The sequence below is a fragment of the Salvelinus namaycush genome, chromosome 26 (assembly GCF_016432855.1).
Source record: "Salvelinus namaycush isolate Seneca chromosome 26, SaNama_1.0, whole genome shotgun sequence".
Classification (NCBI taxonomy): Eukaryota; Metazoa; Chordata; class Actinopteri; order Salmoniformes; family Salmonidae; genus Salvelinus; species Salvelinus namaycush.
In genome coordinates, this window is record NC_052332.1 from 33,361,514 (window position 1) to 33,379,839 (window position 18,326).

General features: G+C 42.6%; 1 protein-coding gene across 1 annotated transcript; it reads right to left on the minus strand.

Annotated features, from left to right (window-relative positions):
• Window positions 1-253: 253 nt before the first annotated feature.
• Window positions 254-18,124, minus strand: LOC120021459 (ribosomal protein S6 kinase alpha-3). Its single transcript, XM_038965237.1, has 22 exons — window positions 17,830-18,124; window positions 17,318-17,359; window positions 16,149-16,265; window positions 15,895-15,976; window positions 15,648-15,728; window positions 15,454-15,533; window positions 15,200-15,306; window positions 14,948-14,985; window positions 14,629-14,771; window positions 14,372-14,442; window positions 14,180-14,268; window positions 11,499-11,563; window positions 10,024-10,126; window positions 9,796-9,920; window positions 9,561-9,686; window positions 9,376-9,465; window positions 4,289-4,447; window positions 3,941-4,102; window positions 3,693-3,769; window positions 3,439-3,556; window positions 1,654-1,794; window positions 254-1,548 (listed from the first exon to the last, which is right to left on the minus strand). The coding sequence occupies exons 1-22, from the start codon at window positions 17,893-17,895 to the stop codon at window positions 1,426-1,428; spliced, it is 2,205 nt and encodes a 734-aa protein (XP_038821165.1). The 5' UTR covers window positions 17,896-18,124; the 3' UTR covers window positions 254-1,425.
• Window positions 18,125-18,326: the final 202 nt, after the last annotated feature.

Sequence of the window (18,326 nt, forward strand, 5' to 3'; positions counted from 1 at the left end):
CACTTGGTTGTCTAGGGATTAATTAAAAGGAAAAACCTACAAGGCCCTCCATGCAAAAAGTTTGACACCCCTGAGCTAGCATCATTTGAATGAACATTCTACATTACCATGGCAATCCAGAATCTGTTGATATAATATTCAAAATAAAACTTAGCGGTCAAACAAGGAAATGGTTCCATTCAATTTTCCCATAGGGGATTTTAGAAACACTTAAAATAAGGGCTTTTTGATAACGGTGTAAATCTCTCTAGGACAAGGTGACTTATAAACATATTCACCTGTATTTACCCCCCCCAAAAAAGGTGCTAATTAACTGTGAACGTGGCTATCATAAAGAACTACAAATGCCATGATGACCTGTACGAGACTGCCAAATCGAGGTAAAGGAAATAATGTCTGGATTAACCATTTTAGTTACATTTAGTAATGAATAAATTGGCAAAATTTCTTTAAAAATTGACAATTATGTGAACTGTCTTGACACAATAACTGTCAGCAAAGGTGTCAGCACGTGCATGAAGGTATTTGTAATCTTGCATGATGTCTACTTTGACACTAATTAGCATTTTAGAAGCAAAGTAAATGGAGACAAATATATTGGTTAGTCACCTTGTCAGAGATTTACATGGTCATCAAAATGACACGCCAGGGTAAACCTACACCAAACATAGCCCTTAGGAAATGTAAATACTTAATATGGGAAAAATAAACGGTGGAAAAACAATTGGAACCATTTCTCTGTTTAACTGCTAGGTTTTAGGAGTGTTATGACACCTCCACTGTGGGGCTCTATGGTGAGTGTTCCCATGAGTTTACCAGTCAAATTGCCAGGGTTAGAGCACCAAGTCAGTTCCATTCATTCTATTTCTATGGTTAGCTCCCCATTTAACATGACATGGGGAATATTTAAACAATGCTATGTAACCAAATGTCTGGAATTAGAACAATATAACACATTCTAAAAGTTGGCCTAACTAAAAATATGACTGTTTACACGCATCTAATCTTTTCAGATCTATACAAGTGCATAGGTAGGGGCTTAGCGGTTGATTTGGAATAAGGGGGACTGACTGTGCTCCATGCAACTGGGGGAAACAATTTTAACCCTTTCCAAACCCCTTCATCCCCCAGTGCTTAACTCAATCTCTGTTTAAACACAGACCTATAGAAACCCGTATACATTTAATTCTATTTTTGTAGTAAATATCTCATTTTCATAAAATATACAGTTCAGCCTTTCCAAGAGTTTGTAACTCTTGGTCTGAAGGCAGTGATGATTGTACAAGCAAATACATGATACATTTTCTCAGTGAATGGGTTACCGTTTCTTTTTGGTCTTACACTGTTCTTCTAACACAGCGGGTGTCGAAACACACTAATGCACTGGTGCAGTAGCATTAAACAGTTGAGATTGATACTAGTGGATCACAGGGCTGTGGAGGTCAACTTCTTCACTCCTCTTCGTTGAGCTAACGAGGAGCGCCCTACAGGGTCCAGCACAGGGGGAACATGCATGTTCAGAGCAGAGTAAGTGGCTGCCATCGCACCCTGTAAGAGGGAGAACAGTCTTGGTGTTAATTTATCAATACCCAGCAGAGAAGCTTTCAGAGTGGCAGAAAAGAGAGACTAGTGCATTGAATAAAGTTTTGTTACCTTGACCAAATGAGGAGCATCCTGTCTATTGAGCTGGTACTTGGGCAACTGGTCCTTGTGTAATATCCAAGGGTGTCGCAGCACCTGAGCAGCAGTTAGCCTCTGGTGGGGGTCCACATGCAGCATCTTGGACACTAGGTCCTAAAGACAGCAATGTCAATGTTCAGATTGTGAATACTATCTCTTCCATCAAGTATACAGTGCATTCGGAAAGTATTCAGACTCATTCACTTTTTTCCACTTTGTTACATTACAGACTTATTCTAAAATTGATTAAATATTTTTTATTCCCTCAATCTACACACAATGACAATTCAAAAACAGGTGTAGAAATTTTAGCAAATTTATAAAAAATTTAAAAAAGTATTCAGGACCCTTTACTCAGTACTTTGTTGAAGCACCTTTGGCAGCAATCACAGTGTGCTTCATGTGTTCTTGGGTATGACGCTACAAGCTTGGCACACCTGTATTTGGGGAGTTTCTCCCATTCTTTCTGCAGATCCTCAAGCTGTCGGGCTGGATGGGGAGCGTTGCTGCACAGCTATTTTAAGGTCTCTCCAGAGATGTTAGATTGGGATCAAGTCCGGGCTCCGGCTGGGCCACTCATGGACATTCAGGATACTTGTCTTGAAGCCACTCCTGCGTTGTCTTGGTTATGTGCTTAGGGTCATTGTCCTGTTGGAAGGTGAACCGCAGTCTGAGTTCCTGAGCGCTCTGGAGCAGGTTTTCATCAAGGATCTCTGTACTTGGCTCCATTAAATCTTTCCCTCGATCCTGACTATTCTCCCAGTCCCTGCCACTGAAAAACATCCCCACAGCATGATGCTGCCACCACCATGCTTCACTGTAGGGATGGTATTGGCCAGGTGATGAGCGGTGCCTGGTTTCCCCCAGATGTGACACTTGGCATTCAGGCCAAAGAGTTCAATCTTGGTTTCATCAGACCAGAGCATCTGTTTCTCATGGTCAGAGAGTCCATTAAGTGCCTTTTGGCAAACTCCAAGAGAGCTGTAATGTGCCGTTTACTGAGGAGTGGCTTCCGTCTGGCCACTCTACTATAAAGTCCTGATTGGTGGAGTGCTGCAGAGATGGTTGTCCTTCTGGAAGGTTCTCCTATCTCCACAGAGGAACTCTGGAGCTCTAGGTGGTTCCAAACTCTCTTGGTGGTTCCAAACTTATTCAGTTTAAGAATGATGTAGGCCACTGTGTTCTTAGGGACCTTCAATGCTGCAGAAATGTGTTGATACCCTTTCCCAGATCTGTGCCTCGATACAATCCCGTCTCGGAGCTCTACGGACAATTTATTTGACCTCATGACTTGGTTTTTGCTCTGACATGCACTGTTAACTGTGGGACCTTATATAGACAGGTGTGTGCCTTTCCAAATCATGTCCAATCAATTGAATTTACCACAGGTGGACTCCAATCAAGTTGTAGAAACGTCTCAAGGATGATCATTGGAAACAGGATGCACCTGAGCTCAACATCGAGTCTCATAGCAAAGGGTCTGAATACTAGTTTTGTTTATTTTTAATACATTTGCAAAAAATGTAATTTGTCATTACGGGGTATCGTGTGTAGATAAAAAAGAAAAGAAAAAAAGATTGAATACATTTTAGAATAAGGCTGTAACATAAACATTTGGAAAAAGTGAAGGGGTCTGAATACTTTCCGAATGCACTGTATAGTGCTAGGAAAAGGATTCCGTTTTGAAACCACTATCATAGAGTAATTGGATACTATGGAAAGCACAGTGCTGCAGTACAACCAACATCCCAGACATACCTTGGCCTCTGCTGAGACTGAATTCCAGTAGCCGCCCGTCAGAGAGAACTTTCCACTGCCGATCCGAGCCAAGATCTCTTCGGGAGTATCCTCTGGTCCATTGGCAAAAGGAGTGAACCTGAAATTTCAAGATAAATACATACTAATAATAAGGACTAATAAAATATGAATGTACTTTATTGTTCCTATTGTATTATGTGTTAATATTTTTATGAACACCATTGGCTGCATTACTGTTGGTAAAGCACGCATACCCAGTAAGCATTGTATAGAGCAGCACTCCTAGACTCCAGATATCACAGGCTGCATCATAGCCCTGTTTCTTCAGAACCTAACAATAGGAAGTATTGCACACTGCATTAGAATACATAATGCAAAGAATGCCATGTCAGTTACTAGACAAATATATTGAAAACTGAAAATATGATGAACTTGTTATACAGTTAGACAACCATTAGCTGAGCATGCAGGTACTAGTCACAGAAACATGTAGAAGAGACACCTCGGGGGCGACAAAGTTGGCCGTGTAGCAAGGAGTCATCAGGAGCCCGTTTTCAGCTCTCAGCTGTTTGGCGAAGCCAAAGTCACAGATTCGGATGGACTCTGGGTTTCCAGACTCATCCACATACAGTATGTTACTGGGCTTCAGATCTCTATGGACAACCTGAGCAGGGGGTCAGAAATTCCATCAGTGACATAGTGAGTCAGGGAGGCAAATTTTAGATTGTCAACTCGTATTGCTTATACAGTAGAAAGGTCCTGTGTATTGAAAGTAGCAAAGTGCTCAAAATATAGTATATACTTAGAACACGTAATATATTATGTATCATTGTGATGGTGAATGTTTTACCCCCTGTGCATGCAGGTACTCTACAGTTTTGGTGATGGTGTGGAGAACTGCACTGGCCTCCCTCTCAGAGAAGAACTTCTGTCTGAGGATTTTATCCAGCAGCTCTCCTCCTTTCATCAGCTCTGTCACCAGGTACACTGAGCGCCCATCGTCAAACACCTAGTTAACAGGGCACACAACCTCACAATGTCACCTAGAGAGACACTCACAAATAACTCATTATAGAAGAGTATTCAGCACACAAAAAAAATATTCCCATAACTTTCAGAACATCGACATACTAGCCAAACAATGAAACAACAATTCAATTGGGAATCTACACTGAACTCAACGTGTAAAGTGTATGTCTCATGTATCATGAGCTGAAACAAAATATCCCAGAAATGGCCGACACGCACTGGGGTTATATATTTTCCCGGTATTTTACAAATGTTCCATTCTGCAAATAAATCACTTTCCTCCCGGGTAAGCCGGTATTTCCCGCCAAAACCGGAAGTGTCATTCAAAAGCATTATAAAGCATATAATGTCTGGATTTGATTGGAGCTTTGATCAGCATGAAAATTCAAACCTGATGTGCCATATATTAAATATACTGAACAACAATATAAAAGCAACATGGAACAATGAAAAATATTTTACTGAGTTAGTTTAAATTAGTCAATTTAAATTATTATTATACCTTTATTTCAACAAGGAACACAGAATGAGACCATGGTCTCTTTTATAGCTGGGCCCTGCGTATACATGTTTACACATACAGTTTAGCAAATTAGGCCCTTATCTATGGATTTTACATGACTGGGAAGGGGTGCAGCCATGGGTGGGCATAGGTCCATCCCATTGTGAGCCAGGCTCACCCACTGGAGAGCCAGGAGCAGCCAATCAGAATGAGTTTTTCCCCCACAACCGGGCTTTATTACAGACAGAAATAACCCCCCCCCCCTCAGGTGAAGAAGCCGGATGTGAAGGTCCTGGTCTGGAGTGCTGACATCGTGGTCTGCCGTTGTGAGGCCAGTTGGACGTACTGACAAATTCTCTTAAATGATGTTGGAGGCAGCTTATGGTAGAGAAATGAACATTTAATTATCTGAACATTCTTGAAGTCAGCATGCCAATTGCACACTCCCTAAAAACATGAGACATCTGTGGCATTGTGTTGTGTGACAAAACTGCACATTTTAGAGTGGCTTTTTATAGTACCCAGCACAAGGTCAGCTTCTTGACATATCAGCTTCTTGATATGCCACACCTGTCAAGTGAATAGATTATCTTGGGAAAGGAGAAATGCTAACAGGGATGTAAACAAAGTTGTGCTCAAAATTAAAGAGAAATAAGATTTTGTGCGTATGGAACATTTCAGAGATTTTCTATTTCAGCTCATGACACGTGGGACCAACACTTTACATGTTGCATTTATATATTTTTGCTCAGTGTACATTTTATGAGCCCCAAAAAAGCCCAAATGATTGTGCCGTTATCCAATACACACGATATAAGCACAATGCATGATAAGCACAATACACACACGCATGATTATACAATACACGCGACAGAGAACCACAAAAGCCCATATACAGTTGAAGTCGGAAGTTTACATACACCTTAGCCAAATACATTTAAACTCAGGTTTCACACTTCCTGACATTTAATCCAAGCAAAAAATTATCTGTTTAGGATCACCACTTTATTTTAAGAATGTGAAAAGTCAGAATAATAATAGATAAAGATTTATTTCATCACATTCCCAGTGGGTCAGAAGTTTACATACACTCAGTTAGTATTTGGTAGCATTGCCTTTAAATTGTTTAACTTGGGTCAAACCTTTTGGGTAGCCTTCCACAAGCTTCCCACAATAAGTTGGGTGAATTTTGGCCCATTCCTCCTGACAGAGCTGGTGTAACTGAGTCAGGTTTGTAGGCCTCCTTGCACGCACACACTTTTTCCCCCTATGGGATTGAGGTCAGGGCTTTGCGATGGCCACGCCAATACCTTGACTTTGTTGTCTTTAAACCATTTGGCAACAACGTTGGAAGTATGCTTGGGGTCATTGTCCATTTGGAAGACCCATTTGCGACCAAGCTTTAACTTCCTGACTGATGTCTTGAGATGTTGCTTCAATATATCCACATAATTTCCCTTCCACATGATGCCATCTATTTTGTGAAGTGCACCAGTCCCTCCTGCAGCAAAGCACCCCCACAACATGCTGCCGCCACTCCCGTGCTTCACGATTGGGATGGTGTTCTTCGGCTTGCAAGCCTCCCCCTTTTCTTCCAAACATAACAATGGTCATTATGGCCAAACAGTTCTATTTTTATTTCATCAGACCAGAGGACATTTTTCCAAAAAGTATAATCTTTGTCCCCATGTGCAGTTGCAAACTGCACATCTAGCTTTTTATGGCGGTTTTGGAGCAGTGGCTTCTTCCTTGCTGAGCAGCCTTTCAGGTTATGTCGATATAGGACTCGTTTTACTGTGGATACAGATACTTTTGTACCTGTTTCCTTCAGCATCTTCACAAGGTCCTTTGCTGTTGTTCTGGGATTGAGTTGCACTTTTTGCACCAGAGTACGTTCATCACTAGGAAACAGAACGCATCTCCTTCCTGAACGGTATGACGACTGCATGGTACCATGGTGTATATACTTGCGTACTATTGTTTGTACAGATGAACATAGTCCCTTCAGGCGTTTGGAAATTGCTCCCAAGGATGAACCAGACTTGTAGAGGTCTACACATATTTTCCCTGAGGTCTTGGCTGATTTCTTTAGATTTTCCTATGATGTCAAGCAAAGAGGCACTGAGTTTGAAGGTAAACCTTGAAATACATCCACAGTTACACTGCCAATTGACTCAAATTATGTCAATTAGCCTATCAGAAGCTTCTAAAGCCATGACAACATTTTCTGGAATTTTCCAAGCTGTTTAAAGGCACAGTCAACTTAGAGTATGTAAACTTCTGACCCACTGGAATTGTGATACAGTGAAATAATCTGTCTGTAAACAATTGTTGGAAAAATTACTTGTCATGCACAAAGTAGATGTCCTAACCGACTTGCCAAAACTTTGTTAACAAGAAATTTGTGGAGTGGTTGAAAAACGAGTTTTAATGACTCCAACCTAAGTGTACGTAAACTTCCGACTTCAACTGTAATAAATATATAAGAAACGTCCCTTTTTCAGGACCCTGTCTTTTAAACACCGTTTCCCATGCTTGTTCAATGAACCATAAACAATTAAATGAACATGCACCTGTGGAGCGGTCATTAAGACACTAACAGCTTACAGACGGTAGGCAATTAAGGTCACAGTTATGAAAACTTAGGACACTAAAACAGGCCTTTCTACTGACTCTGAAAAACACCAAGAGAAAGATGCCCAGGGTCCCTGCTCATCTGTGTGAATGTGCCTTAGGCATGCTGCAAGGAGGCATGAGGACTGCAGATGTGTCCAGGGCAATAAATTGCAATGTCCGTACTGTGAGACGCCTAAGACAGCGCTACAGGGAGACAGGACGGACAGCTGATCGTCCTCGCAGTGGCAGACCATGTGTAACAACACCTGCACAGGATCGGTACATCCGAACATCACACATGCGGGACAGGTACAAGATGACAACAACAACTGCCCGAGTTACACCAGGAACGCACAATCCCTCCATCAGTGCTCAGACTGTCCGCAATAGTCTGGACTGAGGGCTTGTAGGCCTGTTGTAAGGCAGGTCCTCACCAGACATCACCGGCAACAACGTTGTCTATGGGCACAAACCCGTCGCTGGACCAGACAGGACTGGCAAAAAGTGCTCTTCACTGACGAGTCGCAGTTGTGTCTCACCAGGGCTGATGGTCGGATTCGCGTTTATCGTCGAAGGAATGAGCGTTACACCGACGCCTGTATTCTGGAGTGGGATCGATTTGGAGGTGGAGGGTCCATCATGGTCTGGGGAGGTGTGTCACAGCATCATCGGACTGAGCTTGTTGTCATTGCAGGCAATCTCAACGCTGTGCGTTACAGAGAAGACATCATCCTCCCTCATGTGGTACCCTTCCTGCAGGCTCATCCTGACATGACCCTCCAGAATGACAATGCCACCAGCCATACTGCTCGTTCTGTGTGTGATTTCCTGCAAGACAGGAATGTCAGTGTTCTGCCATGGCCAGCGAAGAGCCCAGATCTCAATCCCATTGGGCACATCTGGGACCTGTTGGACCGGAGGGTGAGGGCTACGGCTATTCCCCCCCAGAATTGTCTGGGAACTTGCAGGTGCCTTGGTGGAAGAGTGGGGTGATATCTCACAGCAAGAACTGGCAAATCTGGTGCAGTCCATGAGGAGGAGATGCAGTGCAGTACTTAATGCAGCTGGTGGCCACACCAGATACTGACTGTTACTTTTGATTTTGACCCCCCCCTCCCCCTTTGTTCAGGGATACATTATTCAATTTCTGTTAGTCACATGTCTGTGGAACTTGTTCAGTTTATGTCTCAGTTGTTGAATCTTATGTTCATACAAATATTTACACATTAAGTTTGCTGAAAATAAACGCAGTTGACAGTGAGAGGACGTTTCCTTTTTTGCTGAGTTTAGGATAATAGCACCATCTTGCTGTAACTTCAGTCAACGGTGACTGGCGCAGCGGTTTAAGGCACAGCATCGCAGTGCTAGAGGCGTCACTACAGACCCGGGTCCGATTCCAGGCTGTATCACAACCAGCCTTGATCAAGAGTTCCATAAGGTGTCGCACAATTGGCCCAGCATCGTCTGGGTTAGTAGAGGTTTTACTTGGCTCATCGTGCCCTAGCGACTCCTTGTGGCGGGCTGGGGGCCTGCAGGCTGACCTCAGTTGTCAGTTGAACAGCGTTTCCTCCGACACATTGGTGTGGCTGGCTTCCAAGTTAAGCGAGCGGGTGTTAAGAAGCGCTGTTTGGCAGGTCATGTTTTGGAGGATGCATGACTCGCCTCCCGAGCCCGTTGGGGAGTTGCAGTGATGCGAGAAGATCAAAATTAGTTAGAAAAAGGGGGTAAAATACAACAACAAAAAACAGTGCTGCTTGCTTCATTCGCATACTGCTGATGTAATGACTCACATCTTTGAGAGTGATGATGTTGGGGTGCTGTCCATAGCGCAGAAGAATCTCCACCTCTTCTGTGGGGTCCCTCTTGGCCTTACTGATGATCTGGGATAACAACATCAGTAATAACAGTTAATCCTACCATTCTACCATGGGCATTCCCAGGGTGTGACATGGGCAGCCCCAGGGTTACAGCTCACCTTTACAGCATAATCCATACTGTTGCTCTTCTGAACACAGCGTTTGCATATGGAGTAAGAGCCCACACCAATGTCCTCCTTCACATCGTAGGCATCACTAAACTGTGCTGTGTTTCTGTGGAGTTGCTGAAGAGAGAAATAGACACAGAGACCAATTCTGTAATTTCCACACACAACCATATTATAATAAATAAATACATACAGGGACCTATCCAGTGCGTGTGTGTGTTGGTACCTGTATAGAGGACATGTTGATGTTAATGTTCTGTGGAGGTTGACTCTCCTCATCTGAGATAGCCACGAAGCTGAAGCCTCTAAACAGCTGGTTGGTGTTGGCACTCGGGGGACAGCCGGGAGAGTCTGTGGGGAAAATCCTCATGTCAACCCTCACTACTTTTCATTCACACACACAATTATGAAACTGTGTATTGTATAAAGCGCCAAACGAGAATCTGTCATTTACCCCGTGGAGTTTTTGCAGTGAATTCAGAGTCAAAGTAGATGGTGTCATCAGGTCTGCCACTCGCAGGTTTGAAGGGGGGATGGAGTTCTCTCCTGAATAATTTCTACAGGCATACCAAGAAAAAGGGAAAAACATTAGAATAAACCTTAACATGTTCATTTTATTTAACTGGGCAAGTCAGTTAAACTTCTTTGGGATAGGGGGCAGTATTTTCACGTCCGGATGAAAAGCATGTCCAAAGTAAACTGCCTGCTACTCAGGCCCAGAAGCTAAGATATGCATAGTATTAGTAGATTTGGATAGAAAACACTCTGAAGTTTCTAAAACTGTTTGAATCATGTCTGTGAGTATAACAGAACTTATTTGGCAGGCGAAATCCCGAGGACAAACCGATCAGATTTCTTTTTTTGAGGTCACTCTCCTTTCAATGTGTTTTCATTGGGAATCCAGGTTTCTAAAAGGGACCTTCTTGCAGTTCCTATTGCTTCCACTGGATGTCAAGTCTTTAGAAATTGGTTGAGGTTTTTCCTTTGAGAAATGAAGAGGTAGCACTGTTCAGAACGAGGGTAGAGGGAAGTGTACTCTTTGATAGAGGCGTGTGACCTGAAAAGCACGCTACACATTGTTTTCCTCCGGTATTGAACACAGTATATCCCGTCTTAAATTTTATTGATTATTTACGTTAAAAAATACCTAGTGTTATTAGGAAAGTACTTTGAAATGTTTGGACAAAGCTTACAAGTAACTTATGAGAAATGTTGTAGTCATGTTGCGCTAGTTGGAACCGGTGTTTTTCTGGATCAAACGTGCCAAATATATGGACATTTTGGATATATATATCGACGGAATTAATCGAACAAAAGGACTATTTGTGATGTTTATGGGACATATTGGAGTGCCAACAGAAGAAGCTCGTCAAAGGTATGGCATGAATTATATCTTTATTTCTGCGCTTTGTGTCGCGCCTGGAGGGTTGAAATATGATTGTCTGTGTTTGTTTGCTGGGGTGCTACCCTCAGATAATAGCATCGTTTGCTTTCGCCGTAAAGCCTTTTTGAAATCTTGGCTGGATTCATAACAAGTGTATCTTTAATTTGGTGTATTGCATGTGTGATTTCATGAAAGTTACATTTTTATAGTAATTTATTTGAATTTGGCGCTCTGCATTTTCACTGGATTTTGGCCAGGTGGGACGCTAATGTCCCACCTATCCCAGAGAACAAATTCCTATTTACAATGATGGCCTAATCCGGCCAAACCCCAACCCGGACGACGCTGAGCCAATTGTGAGCCGCCCTATGAGACTCCCAGTCAAGGCTGGTTGTTTTCCAGATCGGAATCGAACTAGGGTCTGTAGTGACGCTTCTAGAACTAAGACAGCTGTGCCACTCGAGAGTTAAAAACATAAAGCATTTATAATACACACGGACAGAGGAGCAGGCAGATGGAAAACGCATATTAATAGGCAAACTTACGTTCCAGTCAATTGTGGAAAATAAGGAATGTCTCTTGATCTCTTCCACTCCGTCTGGACCAGCACCTGTGAACAACAAATCCACACACATTACAGGATACCTGTGGTATCTTTTGTAATATGATTGCAGTTCAGTAATGACAAATGTCAAACAACTATTTTTTGGGACCTTTTTCATCCCAATTTCATGGTATATGATTGGTAGTACAGTCTTGTCCCATCGCTGCAACTCCCGTACGGACTCGGGAGAGGCGAATGTCGAGAGTCATGCATTCTCTGAAACACTACCCTGCCAAGCCACACTGCTTCCTGACACACTGCACGCTTAACCCGGAAGCTAGCCGCACCAATGGGTAAGAGGAAACAGCCAAACTTGCGACCGTGTCAGTGTGCATGTGCCCGGCTCGCCACGGGAGTCGCTAGAACAAGGACATCCTTGCCGTCCAAACCCTCCCCGAACCCGGACAACGCTGGGCCAATTGTACGCCGCCTCACGGGTCTCCCGGTAACGGCTGGCTGCGACACAGCCCAGGCTAGAACCCAGATCTGTAGTGCCTTAGACCGCTGCACCACTTGGGAGACAACCAAACACTATGTTCCGACTAGAGTGGCAAGATATTTTTTTTCCATTTGAGTGAGATTCATTTAAAAAGGGCCCATCTGTGATTGCTACATACATTTTTGGACTTGTGAATGAATGATATGATATAATGAATGATACACTTAGGTTGGAGTCATTAAAACTCGTTTTTCAATCACTCCACAAATTTCTTGTTAACAAACTATAGTTTTGGCAAGTCGGTTAGGACATCTACTTTGTGCATGACACAAGTAATTTTCCCAACAATTGTTTACAGACAGATTATTTCACTTATAATTCACAGTATCACAATTCCAGTGGGTCAGAAGTTCACATACACTAAGTTGACTGTGCCTTTAAACAGCTTGGAAAACTCCAGAAAATTATGTCATGGCTTTAGAAGCTTCTGATAGGCTAATTGACAACCTGTGGATGTATTTCACGGCCTACCTTCAAACTCAGTGCCTCTATGCTTGACACCATGAAAAAAATCAAAAGAAATCAGCCAAGACCTCAAAAAAAAAAAAATTTGTAGACCTCCACAAGTCTGGTTCATCCTTGGGAGCAATTTCCAAACGCCTGAAGGTACCACGTTCATCTGTACAAACAATAGTACGCAAGTATATACACCATGGGACCACGCAGCTGTCATACCGTTCAGGAAGGAGATGCGTTCTGTTTCCTAGAGATGAACGTACTCTGGTGCGAAAAGTGCAACTCAATCCCAGAACAACAGCAAAGGACCTTGTGAAAATGCTGGAGGAAACAGGTATAAAAGTATCTATATCCACAATAAAACGAGTCCTATATCGACATAACCTGAAAGGCCACTCAGCAAAGAAGAAGCCACTGCTCCAAAACCGCCATAAAAAAGCCAGACTACGGTTTGCAACTGCACATGGGGACAAAGACCGTACTTTTTGGAGAAATGTCCTCTGGTCTGATGAAACAAAAATAGAACTGTTTGGCCATAATGACCATCGTTATGTTTGGAGGAAAAAGGGGGAGGCTTGCAACCCGAAGAACACCATCCCAACCGTGAAGCAAGGGGATGGCAGCATCATTGTGGGGGTGCTTTGCTGCAGGAGGGACTGGTGCACTTCACAAAATAGATGGCTTCATGAGGTACGAAAATTAGGTGGATATATTGAAGCAACATCAAGACATCAGTCAGGAAGTTAAAGCTTGGTCACAAATGGGTCTTCCAAATGGACAATGACCCCCAAGCATACTTCCAACGTTGTGGCAAAATGGCTTAAGGACAACAAAGTCAAGGTATTGGCGTGGCCATCACAAAGCCCTGACCTCAATCCTATAGAAAATTTGTGGGCAGAACCGAAAAAGCGTGTGCGAGCAAGGATGCCTACAAACCTGACTCAGTTACACCAGCTCTGTCAGGAGGAATGGGCCAAAATTCACCCAACTTATTGTGGGAAGCTTGTGGAAGGCCACCCGAAACATTTGACCCAAGTTAAACAATTTAAAGGCAATGCTACCAAATACTAATTGAGTGCATGTAAACTTCTGACCCACTGGGAATGTGATGAAAGAAATAAAAGCTGAAATAAATCATTCTCTCTACTATTATTCTGACATTTCACATTCTTAAAATAAAGTGGTGATCCTAACTGACATAAGACAGGGAATTTTTACTAGGATTAAATGTCAGGAATTGTGAAAAACTGAGTTTAAATGCATTTGGCTAAGGTGTATGTAAACTTCCGACTTCAACTGTATTGATTCTTGAATAAGATAACTTATAAAATACCTCATGAGCTTTGTTCAACTGTCGTATGCCATAACAACTCAAAATAAGCTTGTTTAACTCCAATGTTTGTAAACAAAGTAAATGTAAAAACACTTTATAGACTAAACTTTTAAAACTATAAATGTTGATATCATGAATGGTCAGTCTTTGCATCCATAGCTTTGTCTATGAATTTAAGAGTGGTTACATTTCTCCAGCCCCACCCCTCAGCTTTTTACCAAAACAAGGGCAGGAATGCGTTTTGTTATTGTTTCAACTGTTGATTGCCACTTTAAGCACTCATCAGTTACAAGCCATGGTGCACAATACCATTTTAGTGATGGAGATTGATTACCTAGTCTGTTGCCTGGGTTGCGTTTGAAAAGGTTACGTAGGAGAGATTGGGCGTCTTGGCTCAGGAACTGTGGCATTCCCAACTTGGCCCTGCAGTGCAAACAAAACAATTACCATGGTAGATTGAGATCAAACTGTTATTGGCTAACAGCCTGGTTAAACTGGTACTCAAGACAGGTTGAGTAAGACGCACTTCAGTATCATGGTCATGGTTTCCTTCCGGTCCTTCCCTTGGAAAGGCAGTGTCCCAGTCAGCATCTCAAACTGGGGAAGATGAAAACAACATTTTATTAACATGTCTAATCAGTGGCAATGTCAGCCATTGGACACATTGGCCCATCCAGGCAGATATGAATGTGGACACACTTGATACTGGATATCAGATATTTGAACACATCCCAGGGTAATGAATTGCAAAGAGACAGGACCATTTGGAACTCCAGCACTCACCATGAGCACGCCGTAGGACCACCAGTCAGCGCTAAGGGTGTGTCCTCGGCGGTTCACGACCTCTGGTGCCATGTACTCCACTGTTCCACAGAAAGAGTAGGCCTTGTTCTCATGATCAATGGACTCTTTACTAAGGCCGAAGTCTGGAACAAACAAAGGGCAGCAAAATGAGAGTTGAGCTGAAAATGGTACATAGGAAGACTAAGGGCTCCTAAAATGAAAAGGCATTAAAAACACTTTCTTATTCTGCTCGGTGGCTGAGTCAGGCTGAGTGTGAATATGAAACATTAATATGTAATAGGAGCAGAAAATCACCCACCAGTGAGTTTGATATGGCCCTCCTCATCTAACAGAATGCTGAAAGGACAGAGTGATCTCAGTCAGAGAAGAAATTCAACATCCGCCAGCAGAAACACATACAGTAAACAGACGGTATATAACATAACTTCAAAGCTCAAAATAACATTAGATTTATATAAAAAATATGCAATCATTTCCCAGGTTGCTGATTGGAAGAGAAACAAGTACCTAATAGGAAGAAGCAATGTCATAGCATTAGTGTGATATGTACTTCTCAGGTTTAAGGTCTCTGTAGATGATTCCCAGGCCATGCAGATGGTCCAGGGCCAGAGCCAGCTCTGCCAGGTAGAACTTCACATCCTCCTCTGTGAACATCACCTGGTAGACAGACTTGTTAAAAACACACCTAATACACAAACTCACCAAAACTATTATAATATGGACATGAATTACCAGGGAAAAATAAACCATTTTATTTAATGTAAAAAAAAAAAAATCTTAAAAAATGATTTGAATTCTGCTCACCTCTTTAGACAGCCGTGTGAATAGATCTCCACCTCGGAGGAAGTCCAGAATCAGGTACAGCTTCCCTTCTGTCTGGAATGCTGTGAAGAATCATGGGTACATATTGAAGTAAAAACTCATCTGTAAGGTTTAATGACCTGTGCTTATATCAGACGTAGAAATATGACAGGGCAAACAGATGTCTGATAACTCACCGTAGTGTAGTCCGACTATGAAAGGATGGTTCACCTCTACCAGAATGTCTCGCTCCATCTTGGTACGGACCCTATCTCGCACTGGTGATTCGTGAAAGAAATTACAATTAAAAACACGACTGTATATAATTCAACAAAAAACATATATACTGTAGTTGTAAAGTCGTTTTAAAACCATTGCAAGCATGATATATTCAATATCAACAAATTCACAAAAAGAAAAATGTATCACCGCAGACTAGTGTACCTTTCAAAGTGGCCTTTTTCAGCACCTTCATAGCATACAGCTGTCCAGCATCAGGCCCTGTTATTTTCTTCACAAGGAACACCTGAACAGGGGAACATAGATAAAGAGACACAAATCAGTTCAGCTATTAAACCCAACAGCTTCCATCAATCAGTCAGTCTCATATACACAAATGTTCAGAGATACAAAAACCATAATATTAAAAAAAAACATTTCGACCACTACACCATTTCATCTCACACACTGTCATTTACCTTCCCAAAGGATCCCTGTCCCAGGACCTTGCGGAGCTCAAACTGCCTAGGATCAGCCCTTTCAGAGCCCTCTTTAACATGGTTTGTGATACTGATCTCATTCACTGAGCCCTCATCCTGTAAAAGATGAGAGACACAGTCAAAACAAAACCAGGCATGCCCCAAATACACAACCGGGTGGAGAGAGGATAGCAATACACAGCAGTGTGGAGAGAGAATAGAAATACACAGTAATTCTATAAAAACAAAACACACAAACGTACAGATACACGTCACAAAGAATAATAAACATAAGCAATGAAATGAATCAAATAAAATACATTCACAAGTTTTGAAGTAAAACCCTACCAAGAAAGAGACTGTTTCAGCGCTGCATACCCTTTTCTTTGCACTAGAGCAGAGAGTCATACTGTGGGAGGATGGAGAAATCAACTCCCATGCTTTCCCACCCAAACACAACACCAAGCCACATCAGACCCACGTACAGCACACCAGCTCTTAGCGAATTCCTTTTTTGGCCTGTGTTCTGCCCCAGCGGTGGCCAAATCCCCCATGCCAGTGCTGGGCCAGCAGAGCCCCTCTCCCTGTGTCACAGTGTGGCTGTGCTGGGATAGACTGCGCTACGCTCTGATCTGCCGGGGGAGGGAGCTGCCGACTGACAGCTTGCAACCGGGTTCCATGCATCCAACACCCCCTCCCACTGCATCAAAAGGTGTGGAGGAGGATGACTAAAAGACATAGCATGCGCTCTCCCTCTTTCACAGTCGCTTTCACTCTTTCGCTACCCTTATCTTCTCTTTAATCATTTTGCTCTCACCGACCCCAACACTAGTCCATATTAATACATAGTTTTATTGTGGAGTGCCTGGATGTAGGTGTGTGAGTAGGTGAGAGAGGACAAAGAGAGAAAACTGAATTGAGAGAGAACATGAAACATAAATACATATGCACACACCAGTGGAGGCTTTCCAGCCATAATAATGGCTGGAAAGGAGTTAATGGCATGGCATCAAACACATGGAAACTATGTGTATGATACCCTTTCAATGATTCCTCTCCAGACATTACCACGAGCACGTTCTCCCCAATTAAGGTGCCACCAACCTCCTGTGTAAATGAGACAGTCTGGGAGAAGACAGGTGAGATTATTATTAAAAATGTTTACTCACACTGCATACAGTTTCATCCTCCCCCATTGAGTCATCCATGACCTGTAACACAGAGAAAGCGATTTAACTTTGTCTCTCACACAAAATTGGGGTGGGCTCGTGTTTTTGAAACTGTGTAATATGCTTCAGGGCCAATTGTTAGTTGATTAGAACATATAGGAATAAAACTGCACTTAATAGACCTAGTTTACACTTTAGAAATGGCAACTTGAACGATAAATATCACATGTTCGCTGTAGTGAGTAGTTAGCGATTTGTTTCTCCCCCCCTCAAGATTTCCTGCAACAAATGGCTGTCACAGGTATCAGCCTGCACTTCTTGAGAAATAAGACAGCTAAAAATCACAAATATGTAGTCCTTTTTTAATCGTTTAAGTTTAATAATCAGTTTATGCGAAACTAAATCGAAGTTGGTGTCCCACAAACTGTGTGAGGAAGTGAATTCACAAGAGCCCGCGTCAAACGTTGACAAATACAGCTAAGGTGGCCATCGTTCATTGGCATGTTCATTACCTCGTTTTCCGAATTCTCCAAGGCCATTTTCTGCCATGGGTCTGCTCCAAACTGTGCCAAGGGCATCTTCGACAAGAGTTCAGTCGCTGCCGCGCGCTTTCAGTGACTTAACACTGTCAAGGGTGGGATTCGGAAAATTATTTCTTGGGGGGGGGGGTTCTCTTAAACGAGAAAAACAAAATAGTAAAATGGTTCCAGTTCAACCCTAACTATACGTTTAAACGGCTTTTATCACTCTTGCCAATGTTTTCTAGAAACTACATAAGCACTTTTTCCACATCAAAAATCACTCACTTCCGTTCTCTCTCAATATGGCGCCGTGGTTCGGTCTACCTGCATGTCAGAACGAGGCTCTGGAATGCGTCACCCGGCCATACGTCATTGGTTGGGAGGGACATGATATGGCATCAAAACAGGTGATAAGCAATCACTAGGTTACAGTTGATCAAATATACAAGTCTCGATGTGACATGGAAAATGTAACCTAGAACTTACAT

Bases quoted from the DNA above. Each gene is read 5' to 3' on its own strand.
- LOC120021459 (XM_038965237.1), bottom strand. From the start codon at position 17,895: ATGCCCTTGGCACAGTTTGGAGCAGACCCATGGCAGAAAATGGCCTTG. The intron at 15,307-15,453 runs GTGAGCAGAATT...TCTGTCTACCAG, and splicing joins TCACACGGCTGTCTAAAGAG to GTGATGTTCACAGAGGAGGA. The intron at 9,466-9,560 runs GTGAGCTGTAAC...TTGTTATCCCAG, and splicing joins GTATGGATTATGCTGTAAAG to ATCATCAGTAAGGCCAAGAG.